The sequence below is a fragment of the Charadrius vociferus genome, unplaced genomic scaffold (genome assembly GCF_000708025.1).
Source record: "Charadrius vociferus isolate BGI_N301 unplaced genomic scaffold, ASM70802v2 scaffold312, whole genome shotgun sequence".
Classification (NCBI taxonomy): domain Eukaryota; kingdom Metazoa; phylum Chordata; class Aves; order Charadriiformes; family Charadriidae; genus Charadrius; species Charadrius vociferus.
In genome coordinates, this window is record NW_009647214.1 from 638,201 (window position 1) to 655,974 (window position 17,774).

The 17,774-nt window shown below is 40.5% G+C and overlaps 1 protein-coding gene across 1 annotated transcript; it reads right to left on the reverse strand.

Moving 5' to 3' along the window:
- Nucleotides 1-409: 409 nt before the first annotated feature.
- On the reverse strand, nucleotides 410-16,417 carry RHAG (Rh-associated glycoprotein). The gene is made up of 10 exons (XM_009895909.1): nucleotides 16,222-16,417; nucleotides 9,156-9,339; nucleotides 7,339-7,489; nucleotides 7,038-7,185; nucleotides 5,571-5,737; nucleotides 4,527-4,664; nucleotides 2,986-3,107; nucleotides 2,290-2,375; nucleotides 1,576-1,649; nucleotides 410-487 (listed from the first exon to the last, which is right to left on the reverse strand). The coding sequence occupies exons 1-10, from the start codon at nucleotides 16,355-16,357 to the stop codon at nucleotides 410-412; spliced, it is 1,284 nt and encodes a 427-aa protein (XP_009894211.1). The 5' UTR covers nucleotides 16,358-16,417.
- Between the last annotated feature and the right edge of the window lie 1,357 nt (nucleotides 16,418-17,774).

The following is a 17,774-nucleotide window of genomic DNA, read 5'->3' on the forward strand; positions in this document are numbered from 1 at the left end:
TCTATTTCTTCTTGATTAGCCCTATGCAGTTGCAGGATGTGACCATAACTCAGAAATCTTGCAGTTAAATATATTATCCTCTAATAGTCTTGACACACCAAAGATGTTTCAATGGCTATATTGACTCAGTGACCACAAAAGGTAAAATACAGACAATCTTGTAGAGCAGTTTGTGGTGGGTTTTTCTGATGAAGGAAGTTAGTGAAAGGATCTAATTAATTCACCTGAGCTTGGCATAAGTACTACATATTCTAAAATCAAACTTGTTCTATATTACAAAAATATAGCTACCTACAGCCCCTTCTTGAAAACCTAGTGTGGGTAAGACAATACTCAGATGTTGGGTTTTAGCATTAGAAACTGAAAAAAAAAGCATCATTAGGAAAAATATTACAGATGAATTAGTCTTCTACATTGTGGCTTCAAATCTGCTGTGCTCATCGTAGTTGTTGGAGTGAATTTCATGTTGTTTCTCCTCTTCTGGAACCTGCCATGAAAATCGGAGAAGAGTTCAGTTGATGAGACATAGACTTCCTTTTGCCATAAAAGGAGACTAAAGTGTACTGAGAACGTTGTTCTGTTTGTACATATCATGTGTCTATTTAATAACATTGACCCAGCCTGACATGAACCACCAGTTCTGAATTCTGGGGGAAGAATTCAGAGGTTTCTTAATGGAAGAATTCCTTAACACTGATGTCAGCTATGAGAGTGAGAAATTAATATCCGGGATTTTCAAAGAAACAAGGTGACCATCTCTAATGAAATCTAAATGATGTTGTATGCCAAATATCAATATCCTTTCACATTACCTGATAATGTTCACTTAGAATAGGATATTTCTGAGCAGCTCTACTGATACTATAGGACCTTCAATTGAGCAGGGTTGTATTATCATCACTGGTCAACACAGACTGTGAATTCTTCAGCCACACTTTAAAACTTTCCCTTTCCTGACATTTTTTATCATTTATGTATGACAGCCTATTTCAGGTCTTGCTGAAAATCAGTGGTTTGACTTTCCTGAGGTCAAACAGAGAATGACTTGCAGAGCTGTCATTAAAAGCTGTTTTTTCTGGTTGTCATTGCTACAGCTGATCTTTTGGCTCAAAACTTCCCCTTAGACCACAAACTGTCTCTCACCAAAAGCCAAATTGTATGGTTCATATGGCAGTTTAATTCATTAAAAAAACTAATAAAATCTCCTTTTGGGCTCACAACATTTTATTTACAAGGAATGTATATCATGTATTTCTTCTTATTTTGCCTTTTTGAGTTTGTCCTGGCATAAAGGATAAAATTCAGATTGCCTAAATTAAGAACATGTCATCAGTTAATGAAGACAGTTGCAGAAAGCCTACAAGGTTAGTCCAATGTAAACGACATGACTAGCTAGCAAGTCTAAAAAATGATCCTGCAGGATTTATCAAAGAATTTATCAAAATTCACAGCCTGAGGCAGAGCAATGTTTTTGAAAGTCTGACTCGTGTGCAAACCACAAACCCCAGGAGATCAGGACTGAAGTGTGCTGTGCATCTTCCAACATAATGAAAATAAAGGGAGGTTGTATCTTACCTCCCAATAAACAGAGTCATCAAAGCAGTTCTGGTCAGATGCTTGCCCCAAGAAGGGCAGCTTTAGAATACCACCTGCAGGAAAAACAGCATCAGAGGTTAAAAAATGGACAAAATGCCCAAATAAATGTTCCTCAGATGTGGCCTGGGGAGTCATCTAAGTTTTCTGACTCGTTTCCTAGTCTACAGAAATACCCAACCATCTGTGGACATCAGATCACTCATTATGGGAGGTGATTCAGGTTTCTTCATGTCAACATAGACAAGAGCTTGTTTTTAATTGTTCAAACCTTTCCCAGCTCTCAGACTGGAATTTTTTGTTTCAACCTGAATTTTTGTTTGGGAAGTTTCCACAATCACATGGAAACATGTGACACCTAAATGATTATGTTTTAATCTCAAACTAGTTTCTGTTAAGAATTTTAACTGTCTGAATCTAGAGAAGGATTCCATCCAGAACAACATTTTACTATTCCTATACATACTTTCCAGTGTCTTTGAACCATGTATTCAGTAAGATATCTAGGCTTCATTTGAAGACAAAACTATTTGAAAACTGCTTTTCCATATTTATGTTTCTGCCAGTGTGCCGTTGTGCATTATTTCTATATTTCTGTTTTGTGTTATTCACATGAATTTTTTGATACATTGAAGTTCTCCATGAGCAAACCTCTAAATTCACATACATTTTAGTTGCTATATGCATCATACTGACCTGTCAAAGCTCCGCCTGCCAGTGCAATTCCAATTGAACTTCCCAGGGCAGCAGCCTGCATGCCAGGAGTGAAGCGGACACCTTGCCTGAAAAGGGCAGAAACCCAAACCATTGACAAACAAAAAATTTTTACACTTTGAAACTGATAATGGGTCTTACAGCATTGTATTTGCTGTCTGCTGGACAAGATAGCTCATAGGAAAATATCCTGCCATTGCTGTGTACCAGACAGAAATAATGATTTTATTTTGGTCTTGTTTTAGGTTACAGATGAAAACAAGTTCTTTGAAAAGGTTATTCGTATCCTGCAAACCTGTAGAAAAGCTCTCCCTTCTCAAAAAGACCAGCATTTCTTGGAGTCTTTTAAGATAGTGGAAATAGCCCATTTTACCAACTTTCCTGAAAATCTTACAGTTACCAGCATTGAAATTGTAGAATCATAATAAAGATTATTATAAATTTTAATGGTTCTGTGTGTTGTTTTTTTATGATGTTTTTAATTTATTTATTTTTACTTGAGCTTTTGATTTGGAATCCTATTTAAACCAGAACACAATGTCTGACATAAAATCAAAGATGCATTTTCTGGGGAAAAAAAAAAAAAGTCAATTATAATTAGATCCAAGAAAGGTGGAAAATAGGGATGGACCTTAAAAAAATCAATAAATTCCTCTCTCTCTTCTCTCTATAACTTACCTAACTTCCTCTTTTACTGCAGTTACTATGATGCCAGCGATACCTCCCAGTATTCCAGGTAAACCATGTAAATTATGAACTCCACAAGTGTCTTGAATGTTCAGCTTGGATGCCAACAAAGGCTGAAATGAGGGGAAATAGGAAGTTTATAGTGAGTTTATAGTCTTCCATTATCTCTAGAATGATATGTAAAAGAAAGTAGTGCAGAACTGCAAGAAAAAACTTAACTTCTTTAATGTATGCAAAGTTTAGCTATAAAACCTGCTGTCTTTTCCTTCACTGGGAAATTGTTTATATGCAGAGAAAACCAAGTATGTACATATAGTGATACAAATGTTCCAAGCTACCATCATAAATACGGTACAAAACCCATGACAGTCCAGTGATATTCCTAATCTTTTCAGCCACTACAGCAAAGGTTGAGAGAGGTGGGTAAGTAACACATACACACCTGTTCTGAGTCTGTTAGCCAGGTATTTTCTTTCAGAATGTTTCTCCATCAGGAAATGCTAGTTTAAACAGTTTTACTCAGAATATTTTGTTTCTACATTTTGCACATGAACCAATTCCATCTTATACTTCAAAAGTATTGTTTGATGACAGATCTATTTAGAAATTTTAGAAGACTGAAATGTAATCACTCCTATTTCACTGAAAGATGGGCTTGGAGCAAAACTCTGGCAGCTCCTTGAACAGAAATTCCAACTTTAATGAACCCCTATATCTGCGTGATCCATGCTGGGCTGCATCAAAAGCAGCGTGGCCAGCAGGTCGAGAGAGGTGATTCTGCCCCTCTACTCCACTCCTGTGAGACCCCACCTGGAGTATTGCATCCAGCTCTGGAGCCCCCAATGTAAGAAGGACATGTTGGAGTGGGTCCAGTGGAGGCCAAGAAGATGATGAGAGGGCTGGACCACCTCTGCTGTGATGACAGGCTGAGAGAGTTGGGGTTGTTCAGCCTGGAAAAGAGAAGACTCCAGGGAGACTTTATAGCAGTCTCTCAGTATCTGAAGGGCGCCTACAAGAAAGCTGGGGAGGGACTTTTTACTAGGGCATGTAGTGATAGGACGAGAGGCAACGGTTTTAAACTGAAAGAAGGGAGATTTAGAAGAGAAATTAGGAAGAAATTTTTCACTATGAGGGTGATGAGGCACAGGAACAGGATTCCCGGGGAAGTTGTGGAGGCCCCATCCCTGGAAGTTTTCAAGGCCAGGTTGGATGGGGCTTTGAGCAATTTGGTCTAGTGGGAGGTGTCCCTGCCCATGGCAGGGGGGTTGGAATTAGATGTTCTTTAAGGTCCTTTCCAGGCTAAACCATTCCATCATTCTATGATCCTCTGTTTTTAGCTAGGTGATGGACTGAAGTTAGCTCATAAACATATATTGAAGTCACACTGATTCAAAAATAACCATTATCTAGCGCTTATTCTCTATACTCTATCAGCCAGTTTCTAAATTCCCTTTCTCGAAAACCAAGGGAGCTCCAGTAAAGCCAATGAAGCAGTAAGTAAATGAGAGCAGAGGTGGGTCCTCAATACTTACTGTCAGGAAGTGGTACCCAAGGACAGAGACGATTCCAGCAATGCTCCCAATGCACATGGCAACGAAAGGGTGGATGGACAAGTCAGCACAGGTACCCACTGCTACTCCTCCTGCCAGGGTGGCATTTTGAATGAGAACCTGCGATGAGTACACAGAGGCAAAGATGATATATGTGGAACAGAGGCTTGTTTTAGGGCTGAGTGACTTTGAAGGCTTTTTTACATACAGAGGTTTTTCTTTTCTTCAGGTGGGATTTTTTCCAATGGAGAATGAACAAGAATTTAAAACAGGGTTCCCTGTTAAAGCTGGGATTCAAAGCTGCTCTAAGGCAGTTTAACTGGGGCCAGTTTAATGAATTCCAGCTTTTGCAAAGTCACTAAAACTCATCTGACCTCTTGAGAAACCGCACTGAGCCAGTGGGAACAGCCTCCTGCAACAACAGCAAATTCTTCAGGCTCATTGAACTGTGCCCGCTCACGCTGGGCTTAAATAAACACTGCAACTGCTGGAAAGAATTGGGTGAAAACACAGGGCGGGATTTTAGGGCAAGGAGATGAAAAGCTGGCAGCCTGACAGCCCCAACCTACATTGGCTTTGTCTGTTGTGCAGTGGCACTCTGAGATTACCGGGGAAGAAGTTGTTGCCTTGAGAGACCTATTTTGGCTATTGCAGTACACTAACTCACATAGGATCTTCTTTGGAATAAGACCCAAAAGTCCACCTGAACGTTGGACTAATATCTCTATGGTCCAGCAGGTTCTGTGGACAAAAGAGAACACGGGAGCAGGGCCATCACTATAATGTCTTAGAGCTTTTCACTCTCCAGGTACACTGATCTCCCTGAGGAATCACCACACACCTAAAGCAGGGTGGGTTGCCTCAGGGACCAATCTTACATTATAGCCTGTAGAAGTGTAATAGGTCTAATTTTGCCTACAGTATGACCAAAGGCCCCAGATAGCTCATGGACATTGGGAATTTGCCTAATCATTCTTATTGTAGAGGGGTGACTCGATTTAACAGAGGCCATGATATCATTCTTACCATACTGAATTTGCCTCTTTGATCCACCAGGCTGGAGAGGGCAAATGTCACAACAGTACACGCAGCCAAGGAATAGTAAGTGTTGACAATTGCTTTAATCTGGTAAATCGTTTCGGATGCAATGGCGGAGTTAAAACTGGGCCAAAAAAGCCAAAGGAACAGGGTACCTGGATGAATATAAGTCAAAATGAAACAAAGACTCTTCAGTCACAAGGGGTATTCCAATAAGGTCCAACGCAACAGAACTAGCTACAAGAAAAGAGGAGGATGATCAATAAGAAACATGAAATAGAAAAAATGTGGGAAGGAATAATAGATTATGCAGAAGCTTTTGACACTGGCAGTTGGGATTTTGACACACGGTCTTTGTCAAATCTTACTGGAAGACTTTAACACATTGTGGACCCTTGTCATGTCCCACTTTCTGCCAGAGCCCACCACCACTGTGGAAACCGTGCTAGAATAGGATGTGTTAGCAAGATAATTCACATGCAAGTCCTTTATCATCTATCGATATAACTGATATAGCATATCCTGTCCCTCTACTCCACTCTCATGAGACCCCACCTGGAGTACTGCATCCAGCTCTGGAGTCCCCACCATAGGAAAGATATGGACCTGCTGGAGCGTGTCCAGAGGAGAGCCACGAGGACGATCTGAGGGCTGGAGCACCTCTCCTATGAGGAGTGTCTGAGAGAGTTGTGGCTGTTCAGCCTGGAGAAGAGAAGGCTCCGAGGAGATCTTATTGCCGCCTTCCAGTGCCTAAAGGGGCTACAGGAGAGCTGGGGAGGGACTTTTTACTGGGGCATGTAGTGACAGGACGAGGGGGAATGGCTATAAACTGGAAGAGGGCAGGTTTAGATTAAACATTAGGAAGAAGTTTTTCACTTTAAGGGTGGTGAGGCAGTGGAACAGGTTGCCCAGAGAGGTTGTTGAGGCCCCATCCCTGGAGGTGTTCAAGGCCAGGCTGGATGGGGCTTTGGGCAACCTGGTGTAGTGGGAGGTGTCCCTGCCCATGGCAGAGGGGTTGGAACTCGATGATCTTCAAGGTCCTTTCCAACCTAAACTGTTCTATGATTCTATGATAGTTTTAGCTGGTAAATTGATCTATGAATAGATCTCATGTATCGTTTCTAAGATTCATTGGCAGGACAGGCACATCTCAGTACTTTTAATTATGGGCAATTTCTTTGGATATACTACTTATAACAGAAGATTTAGCAAAATGGGAGTCACCACTAGTCCACAGTGAAAATGCATCTTTAATTTGATTTTTCCTTTTTTAAACAAGGAAAAACTGTAAAAACTTGTGTCGGTGAAAACACTGTGCATGCATTAGACAAAAAAGAATATGCCTCTAGGAATGTACTTCAGAAACTGGGTGCAGTGTAATAATAGGTGAACCGTAAAACATACGGATGAAAGAGGGGTGAACAACTGATCAGCACTCACTATTATTTCACTTACCAATCATGGCAAATATATCCGAATGGTAGGTAGATTCTTCATTTTCATGTTTGTTTTTCAAACCAGGACGATACAAGACTAGGGTTACCGCCAAACCAAAATAAGCTCCAAAAGCATGGATAGTCATTGAGGCTCCAACATCTGTGGCCTGTAATAGGGACCCAGAATAATGCCCCAGATTTCATACAGCATAAAGACAAGAATTTGAGTGGTTTATAAAACCTAGAATATGTAAACTGGAATTGTTACAAAGTGAAAACATTTTTATAAACAGAAAACAGTTATTGCTAAATAGTTGTACCTGAAGTACTTCTGTAACTAGATGTTCATTGCATGCAAAGATTGTGATCTCCAGAATTGTTAGGATCAGCATCTGAACAGGGCTTGTTTTCCCCAGGACTGCTCCAAATGAAATCAAAGCAGTTGCTGTACTGAAGTCTGCATTTATCATGCTGAAGTTAAGAAAATTAATAAAATAAAACAAAGCAAAACAAAAACACAGGAAAAAAGAAAATTAGTTTAAAGATAGCTGAAATAAGGCTGTAATATCAAACCTGTCATATCATTGAAATGATAGAGCTTTAACTCTTCAGATATAAAATTATCAAGACCATGTTTATGGATGAAAATGAAATCATACCTTTCAAGATGGATTTTGTGGGGATCTTACCAGCTACTGAGGAAAAAGCATGGGAAGGTTACCTCCTGCTTATACCATATATGTGTTTAGCTGGTTGAAATGTCAGTGAAAAGTCAGATGAGATGTGTATTGCAGATGTGTAGGAGTATTTCCAGCTCTGACTGTCAATTGGACTCCAAAGATGACATGGAGCTCCTAGCTTTGGTCAGATGATTTATCTCATTTCAAAAGCCTTCACAGAATCAAAGAATCACAGAATGTTCAGGGTTGGAAGGGACCTCTGGAGATCATTTAGTCCAACCCCCCTGCCAGAGCAGGGTCACCTACAGCAGGTTGCACAGGACAGCATCCAGGCAGGTTTTGAATGTCTCCAAAGTCGGAGACTCCACCACCTCTCTGGGCAGCCTGTGCCAGTGCTCCACTACCCTCAAAGTAAAGAAGTTCCTCCTCATCTTAAGATGGAACTTCCTATGTTCAAGTTTGTGCCCGTTACCTCTTGTCCTATCACTGGGCATCACTGAAAAAAGACTGCTCCCATCCCCCTGGCATCCTCCTTTCAAGTATTTATAAGCATTAATAAGATCCCCTCACAGTCTTCTCTTCTCCAGACTAAAAAGACCCAAATCCCTCAGGCTTTCACAGGGGGAACCAAGTCCCTTCATCCTTGCCTACCTTTCTATCACTGTGCATCATGTTTGCACCAGCTGACAGGAAGGACCGCTGTTAACAGGTTATGGGGAATAGCAAAGATCAATAAAAACACAAGTCGGTCAAAAACTTGCAGCACAGAGATCAATAGCTTATGGGTGCCTCTACAAATGCCTGTCTGTAAGCATTAAGAAGCTACATATACTATTTCTGCATGTCCCTTGATGTTCCTTTCAAAACTGTCTACAAGTTGTTTCAGAAAACAGAGCTGCAGATGTGGAAAACACTCTGAGACCTTGGTAGAAGCAGGACAGATGAATAACGTGGATTAAGAGAGATTGCTCATGAGGTCTCTTACTCTGTGACTGGGGTCCAAAAGCTACTGCAGTATGGTGCTGATGCAAATCATTCCTTGAGAAGTAGGACAAAACCTCATGAGTGGATAAACACACTTCCAGCCTTTCTTCCAGCCCCACGTGTCATGGAAGGACAGATCCTTTCATGACTGCTGGATGCAGGAGGTGCTGTGCCACTGCTGGAATTCTTCCAGCTTCCACAGCTCCAGAGATTCAAACCAGTCTTTCTACATGACCAATGGCCCGCATGTAATGTAGCACTTCCAATTTCATCCCACCCTTTGGTTCCCTTGGCCCAGTGCACCAGGTGTTGCCCCTTTAGAGGTGAAGGGCGGATGAATGTTGAGAGATGGACAGTAAGGCTTAATCAAATTTCAGCAAACTTAGAAGTCTGATCCCACAGATGTTGTAGGTTATGGCTTATCCTGATATGCGGAAGGATAGAAATGTCAATTTTGGTAAATTCACATGTACCTTTTGACATCAACATGAATTTTCCCTCCTTTCATGTGCCAAAATCCTTGCATCAGCGTTCCCCACTGGAGACCAAAGGCAGCAATGAGCATGTTGATACCAACACTGCTGAATCCATATTTCTTCAGAAAAGTCATCAGGAAACCAAATCCAACAAATATCATCACATGGACATCCTGAAAGACTGAAGGGAAAACATGTCTGTAAGAGACTATGAAGAGTGACTATGAAGGGAGGAAAGCTAGGGACAAATGAGCATTTAACAGAAAAGAAAAGAGTTCCAAACTCATGTCATCAATGTGATCCAACCTTCCTCACTTCATGACAGGCCTACCAGTTGAAGATTGAGTGTCTGGAAAATGCAAGACCCAATTATTGATTGTATTCCTTGCTATATCATTATGGAAAGAACACTGGGTTTCTATACTAGCAGATTTAATGTATCTGGAACTGTTTTCGGTGTGTGAAGCTACCGGGAACATCACAGCTTCATGCCCTTACAGAAAAGTTCCCTTCCCTCTTAAATTAAGGTTGTCACATCCAGTGTGTTCTGGCTAACTCCAAAATTGTATATGGGATTTGTTTAGCAGAGTGCTGGTTGTCCCCGTGCAAAGGTATTTTTGTGATCCCTAAAAATTACTGTACAAGAGACTGATTTCTTTACCTGGGTAAAAGAAAAAGGCATTTAAAGTAATGTCTAACCTAGTAAATTAATATTTCTAATCAGCATATACTTAGCCCTCCTTCAAAAAAGCTTTTTTTTTTTTTTCAAATATGGATTTTGTTCAAACATGGCTAGTTCTTTTTCTACTTTTCTAATTTATTTTTTTTAATTTCCTTTTTAGAATTTTTAATACAAAATGAGTTTATCACCACAACATGGATGTATTATATTTTAAAATATTTTGCTACTCTGAAGTGTTTTATGTGAATTAATGAACTCTACACTGAACACCCTTTGAGTCCTGTAATTAAAGCTTTTTCTTTGATTTTATTGTTAGTAAGGACCTCTGTATTGAGAAACTATTTCTTTTCATTTCTCTTTCATGGAAAATATGTGGGAAAAACTTGAGACATTGACCTGGTTTGTATAATATTTGCCTTGAAGTTACATTTTCCAGTTAAGTACTTTCAGCATTCCTATAGTTTTGCTATATGCATTACCAGGTTTAGCCAAAAGAGGGCCCAGAAGTATAAGTTACTGGAGATTCGTAATAAGCTCTTATTATATTTGCACTGTCATATTCCAGCCCTGGCCTAACAGTGAAGTACATACGCGCATGTAGTAAGATCCTTTTCATTGGGCTACATGCATCCAAGAAGCGGCACAGGAATGCAGGTGGCTCATAGACATCCCCAACCCTTTTGTGTCCTCTTTAGGCTGGACATTTTCACATTTATTTCCTGACCTCAATAATAACCAGTGATGGGATTTTTGAGACCTCTGCAGTCCTTTGGAAGCTTCCCATTTTCTCCCATGTTACTAAGTTTCCAAAACTACTTTCCAAACTCTTGTGTTGTCCTTACTACTTATTTTATAACAAACACAACCAATTAACTCCCCCATTTGGGCTTCTCTCTTTATATACTTTATATATTTTGTATTGCAATGCTGTGTGAAAATAAATATCTTGCTTAGAGTTCAACGTATTCCCTTGCTTCAGAGGACCTGGCAAGAGATGAAAATGACATGGTTAGGGACAACGCAAACCATGTTGATACAACCTTCCCGATTCTACCAGAAGCAAAGACTTTAGTGTCTTTGTGGATGCAGAACCCAAAATACAGCTTAATTTGCCCATATTCCAGTGCCAGAGGGTGTTAGCAGGGGGTGTTTAGGAAAAGGATATTAAAGTACAAGATCATTGGATGGGTACATCTCTCTGTGTACCCTCCCAGCTTGCAGCAGCCTGTGCCACAGGAACAGAGAGCTGCGCCTTCGTACCTGACTTGACTGTGGTGGTGGACTGCACAACTAGAGCAGCTCTCTTTCAAATAATTTGGAAAACCTGTAGCAGAGGTTAGTGCTGATAAAACTGAGAGTGAAAAGCCTTCCCAGCATTCCTCTACACCGCCCTGATGATCTCAAGGTGAGGGACTTTTAAGTGGGACAAAAATATGTTGGCAGGTCACATGAGAAAGCTCTTCTCAATTAAGGGAAGCAGTAAACCAACAACCCTTTCCCTCTTTCTGAGGACAGTGGAAACTAGATGTTGAACAAGCCTTTTCCTCCCCTTTGAAAAATAATTTTCTAAGAGTGACCATTCACCCAGTCACCTGTGGGATCAGCACCTTCACATTTGAGAAGTGGCTCAGGTTATTTGTCTGACTCTTGCAAAACAACTTTATTAATAACTTGTTAATGTTACCAAAAAAATACAGAACTAGAGGGCAAATCCATAAAAACTGCACAGAATCATCTACAAAGGTAGTCTTTTAGTTTTACTTTAGCAGAAGAAAATGGAAATGTATTTAGTAAATGCTTAGCATGACAAGTCAAAGTGATATACGACTTCAACAGTTTTCAATTTTTATCACATAAGTTTCCTGCACAAAATAAGGGGTATATTTGAAAATGACCTTCTTCTGCTCTTTTTATTATTTTGTCAGCCTATGCCATAGACTTCCCAATAAATTTTCAGTTTTGCCCATTCAGAGTAGACAGCTCCAGGTATGAAAATGTTTCCAGTCTCCCAGGGGAGATTATGGTTTGTTAGCATTCAGCACATTACTTGCTCTTGTTTGAAGTCTCCTGATTAAATCACTGCAGAAAAAGCAAGTAAATTGTTCTCATCAAAACAATCCCGTTCATGTATACAACATCTCAGTAAATCACGTCTAGATTAGTAACAAATGCTTTACTGCTTAAGTAACCTGACCCTACATGTGAGCAAAAGAACAGGTTTCAAAAACACCTTGATGACTAAGGAGTTTAATTTTCAGTGCCCATCAATAGAGCTTCTGCATGCTCAGGTCTCTTTTGAAAGGTGTTTTTAGAAATCTTACCCCAGCCCTGAAGATTAGAAGCAATTCTGTTTGAAACAAGCAGCTGGTTGAGATGTAATCCTGGGTCTTCCTGAGGGTTGCCCAGCCCTCATATTAAAACATATAAATGTTTTAAAGCTCTCTGGATTTATTTACACAAAAGTCTAAAAGTCCTGGTTAAACCTAGTTTAATTCATGTACGTTGAGGACAAATTTCAACTTGCCTAGCCTATACCTTGTGCTTTAACTACCTGTTATGCATGCTTTCAAATAAGAGCATGTCTGGAATGGTTTCAAATGATGAAGAAAACAGCATGATTTGTGATAAGGTATTCCACTAATTAGTTACTTTTAATAAAACATAGTACTTATTTTCCACGTGATAGGAAAATAAAGAGGGAAAACCACTCCAGCAGACCTTGACCAACACCACTGCATATGATCCTGCAAGGCTGCCCAAGACCAGCGTATTAATTCCACTGCAAGGTCTCCACATGGTGGTCTGAAGGCCAGAGCTCAGCTAGCCTCAACAAAACTTCAAGTGTTAAACAACTGATAAAGGAGGACGTGCTGGAACTCGTTGGCCACAAACCCTGGGAGGAACTAGGTGACACTGTTGCCTAGAAGGAACAGAGAGTGCTTGCTCTGTTGAGAGATACAGACAGTAAATTGTGTTGAAAAAAGATGTGCTAAGGTCCTTGTAGTTTGGGCAAGGAAGGTATGTTAGTATTAACCAGTGAGTAAATGTCTAGTGCCTAAAATTAGCCAATCAGTAGAAGACACGCTGCCTTTGCTATGGGTATAAGGAACCTAAAATCCTAATAAATCGACATCTTGCTTGCATCAAGCTGTGTCCCGTCTCTTCATCGCGGCAGTGGTCAGTCTCAATGCAAAGATGCTTGTTGCATCTAGTTTTGTACAAAAACTTGGCTCTGCCTAAAGGGGTAAACCGTAGAACCCTGAACAAGAGCGGCACATAAGTTTTCCTAAGCCATGAGTCATGGAGCAATCACAGGACATTACATACAGGATACCAGTATTAAAGAAGTCGTCTGGGAGTGCTTGCAGAACCATCACATGCCCTTGTCCTCCCATTCAATAACATGGCACACCTCAAGTTGTCCATTCAATTCACCATGCTGGTACTTGCATCCACCAGAAATAGATATAATGCAAAGCTATGCTTTGGGGGTGATCTCAGGTCAGCCCCCCTTACCTGAGTGCAAAACTATGGCGATCCTCAATCATTATTTTAATCTTTTTCTTTCCAAAAAATACTGAAACAGCTTGGATTCATGGTGCTGAGGTATTTACAGCATATAAAAGCAGGCCCTGCACTTCAGTTCTGAGAATATAAATAGGCCCCTGGATGAAACAACGAAATCTATGAGGTACAGATGGTTAACATCCCTGGGGATAGCATGAGAAGCAGTTTGAACCCATCATTTTGTGAAGTCAGTGGAAGTCCTGGCTCAGGATGTGTCCTAATACATCTACACAACCATAGCATTAACTTTCTGCTGGGTCCTCAGGCAAACCATGCTCTTGTGTGTGCTTTTTAGTGAGGGAAGTTTGAGGGGAAGAGGACCTAAAAGGGAAAACATGGGTATCAGGAAATCCTGCTTTTATTCTGCTTGTTTATTGTGAATGAGATTCATCTACTCTTAGGTCAGCATCAAAAAGTCCAACATTATCTGTGGTGTTTGCTTACCTTATGTCTTTTTGGCAAACTGAGCAGCCTGGACAAAAGCCAAATGGCATAGGTTGACCCACGTCTGTACAGCTACTTGCTCTTTCTTCCCAAAACACTGTTCCCACCTGTTCTACCTGTTGTGAGTAGTCCCATATCTTTGCTATGCTAAAGCCATACCCAGGAGGAGGTCAAGGTGCTGGTTTACACGAGCCAAAACTCTGCCTGAAGCTTGCTAGCAGTTCAATAGTGTGGACAGCTGGGGAAGAGTGTGCAGGTATAACATAGTCATACACTGCCTGTACAGGAAGGCATCACGTCCAGCAGAAAATTTCTCCAACGTAATCTTTAGGGAAGGAATAGCTATAGGTGATCCCTAACTGGATAGATCACATTTAAAGGCTTATAGTGTAGTGTTAGCACCTGGTGAGAAGAATCCTTTTCTCTGTGATGTTGATGAGGCTCCTGCCCTCTCTCTGACATCTCTGTGAAATGGAGATATTAAATTAAAAACCAGAGCTCCCCGACAAGGGCTGGAACATGGTTTTGTTAAGTGTAGGAACAGCCTATCCCAGGAGGTCCTCAGGGAGCATAGTACCCACAGTGATGCGTGTGGCACAGGCAATCTCCATCCAGAAGACTTGAGGTTTACTAAGAAGTGCAACACAGTACTGTAAGGGGCCGCTGAAGACTATTAAATTACTGGCATAAGCGTGGGGAACCCATGCACCTTTCTTCATTTTCCTGGGTAAGGGGAACTCCAAGAAGATGCAGGTCAACTTACCACCAGAGCCAGCAGGTATGATACTCAGACTGGAGAAGGTCATTTTCTCTGTTCTTGCTGGGCAAAAACACCTTAATCTGAGTCTGAAGGACCCATGTCCTAGATAGCATCCGTCTGGCTTACCAAAGTATACAAATATGTCCAAACCACTATTGTTCTGGGGCTGTATCTGTTGTTGTCATGTTGCTTTGGGGTAGAGTCAGAGAAGAGGTGGTGGAAAGGTGTTTTAGGCAATAGCCATGTTAATAAAATAACAGTGCCAGAGTAGAATTATCTGTGCTGCCAAATTATGGGTGGTCTCTGGCATAGTTTTTGCCTGGACCAGCTTTCACCTCTTGGGTGACAGTGGAACAAGGGTCATTCTTAATATACACTCTAGATAAGGCCACTAGATTTAGGAACTGGGGTAGTTCAGTATTATGGACATGGCCAAGCTGTGTCTCAGAAAGAGAACGGGCTCTGGCATAGCCTAAGTTACTATCTCTCGGGAATACTGCTACATCTCAGTGGAGTTAACCCAAATGTGAGTAAATAGCCCCTGATGTTCATCAGCTGATATGCACCTGGAGCTGAATAATGCATTCGCTGTTCTCTCAACTGGACAGTGCTCTGTGTGAGAACACACAACGCAAGACTACTAAGGAGTGAAGTGACCCTGAGATCCCATTGCCCTGTAACAGTCACTGAAAGGCCAGTTGGAATGAGACAAAAATTCAAAATTACATGGGTACTGCATAGAGGCAAGGAGTTCTGTACTTGTATGACCATCATAATCAAGAGGATTACAAGTCGTTAAGACATTGGAGCCAAGGAAACGAACAACAAACCTTCAATACTGCCAGCACGACACAGGCTGCTCCTCTGCAGACCTATTTTTCTATTTATTTACAACAGTCTGATCTTTGCCTGAAGAGGAGGAGGGTGGGAGAAGTCAGCAACTACTACTCAAGCCAAAAGCTTTCTCCCTGAACTTCATCAAACATTTGCAGAACAACAGATCAACAGAAACATTTGCAGGCTGAACCATTACTGTCTACGACAGAACCACTGCTTTCAAAGATAGGAGGGGTTATCCACCTTGTGACAAAAAGTATTGCCCTTCGTCGAGACCAGTTTCTGCAAACATATTTTATAACAATGATAAATATGCTGCCCAATTTCTGTGTTCTTATGAGAGAACCTCTTGAAACCGGTATAATAGTAATGAAACATTCTGTTCATTTTCATTATTTGATACAGTAATCAGGATAGAAGGTCTGGCAAGAGGCACTACCATCCATCTCTGGAAAATGCTACTATTGTTCAAAGCAATTCATATTTCTCCAAGTTTTAACCTGCTATGCTAACACTAGAACTATTTTCAGGACTCTTCTTTCCCAGAGCAGCCAACTTCTCAGCAGTTAGCTACTTTCAGAATTTTGTATGTGCTCAACTTGAATTTGTCTTTGAAGCCTGCTGCTTTCACACCTCAGAAAAAGTTTGTTTGCCCCAAAGCACGCCTTTCTCTTCCAGCTATATTGGTAGGTTTCATAAGTTATTCAGAAATCTTGCTTAGATTTAGTTTAAAGAAATTCTAACTTCTATAAATCTTAGACAGCAACACTTACGTGGGTATAAAGTTTGAGAGGCATCACTGTTGTCATATTCCACAAATATCCCAAACAACACAATGATGATGACTTCCAGAAGAAGCGCCAGGATCGAGAACTTGAACCTCATGTTGGTGTCAAGGGCTGAAGGCATTGCAGGAGAGCAGGCGGCTGTGAGAGCCTGATAAATGACGCTTGCCTTCAGAGGAGCTGCCTAATTCAGTGGATCTGGGTGATATAGCAGAAAAAAAGCAAAAAAAAAGAAACATAGAAACAGGCGAACACACCGCCACACCCACTATGGGAGGGAAACAGTATGGGTCAGTATAGCGACTTCTATTTCCCAGGCTATTTCTGTGCACGAGATGCTGGCTTACTTTTTTTTTTTTTTTCAATTTGTAATGCAAACCAGCTCATCGAGCCACAGATATGCTTTTCATTGTTTTATACATATTTTAGAAAGGAAATAGCCTAAAAGAAAATCTCACAGAGCCTGGTTTGCTGCACATACTAAGGAACACAACGACAGTCAATTGTGTTTCCTGTAGTCAAGACTGTCTTCAAGTTGTAGTTTTCATTTTAAAAGGTAAATAATTGTTCATCTTATATGAAACGTGGATAATCTTCTATTTCTTCATATAGGATATGATAAACAGAATCTCTTCCAGCACACTGAAGAATACTAGTTCCAATTTCACAGTGAATGAAGTACTTAGAACACAAGTTCTCATTGTGAACTCTTATTTAAAAAGAAAATAATTATACTTCATTAAAAAAAGATATTCCCAGTAGTTAAAAAATAAATCTGTAGATTATTAAACAAAGGAATTTTTTTTAAAAAGCTTCATTTTTCAATTTTAATTATTGCTTTTTCCATTTCCCTTAGCTCAAAGAAAGAAAATAGGTCCGAGATCAAATCTCTTAAATGGTTTTCAAAAGCTCAGTTTGTAAACTTTCTCCTGAATGAAGGAGCAAATTAAATTTCACTTAGATTACTATTGGATGATCTCTTGTTCTTGAGATTCACGTGGCTTGTCAAAATTCAGTTTGACTCTTAGAATCATAGAATCATAGAATGGTTTGGGTTGGAAGGGACCTTGAAGATCATCGAGTTCCAACCCCCCTGCCATGGGCAGGGACATCTCCCACCAGACCAGGTTGCCCAAGGCCACTTCCATCCCGGCCTTAAACACCTCCAGGGATGGGGCCTCAACAACCTCTCTGGGCAAGAAAGTTCTCTCTTCTCTCCTGAAAGTTTTGTGCACAAAATATTTTATTGATTTTATTGATACTGAGTAACTTGGCTTCTCTTAATCCAGCATTCAGAAGACAGGCAAAAATGGTACAGTAGAAGCCTTTATTTAATAATAATAATAAAAAATCTGTTAAAAAAAGGGATAATATTGCAGTCACAGACTAATAGGTCATGAAGTAGTAGTGCTAGGGTACAGCAAGATAATGCTCTGTCGGTCCTTGGGTATAAAAATCAGCACAATCCATAGATGCTGGGAGCTGATGTTACCTTGGGCTGCTGTGCTGGTGCGACTACTGTTGGAAAACTGCTGAGATTG

Excerpts from the sequence above, each read along its gene's own strand:
- RHAG (XM_009895909.1), bottom strand. The coding sequence starts at position 16,357 with ATGCCTTCAGCCCTTGACACCAACATGAGGTTCAAGTTCTCGATCCTG. Across the intron at positions 4,665-5,570 it reads AAAGAGGCAAATTCAGTATG|GTTCTCATTCAAAATGCCAC; the intron begins GTAAGAATGATA and ends TACTCATCGCAG. Across the intron at positions 2,376-2,985 it reads GCAGTAAAAGAGGAAGTTAG|GCAAGGTGTCCGCTTCACTC; the intron begins GTAAGTTATAGA and ends TGCCCTTTTCAG.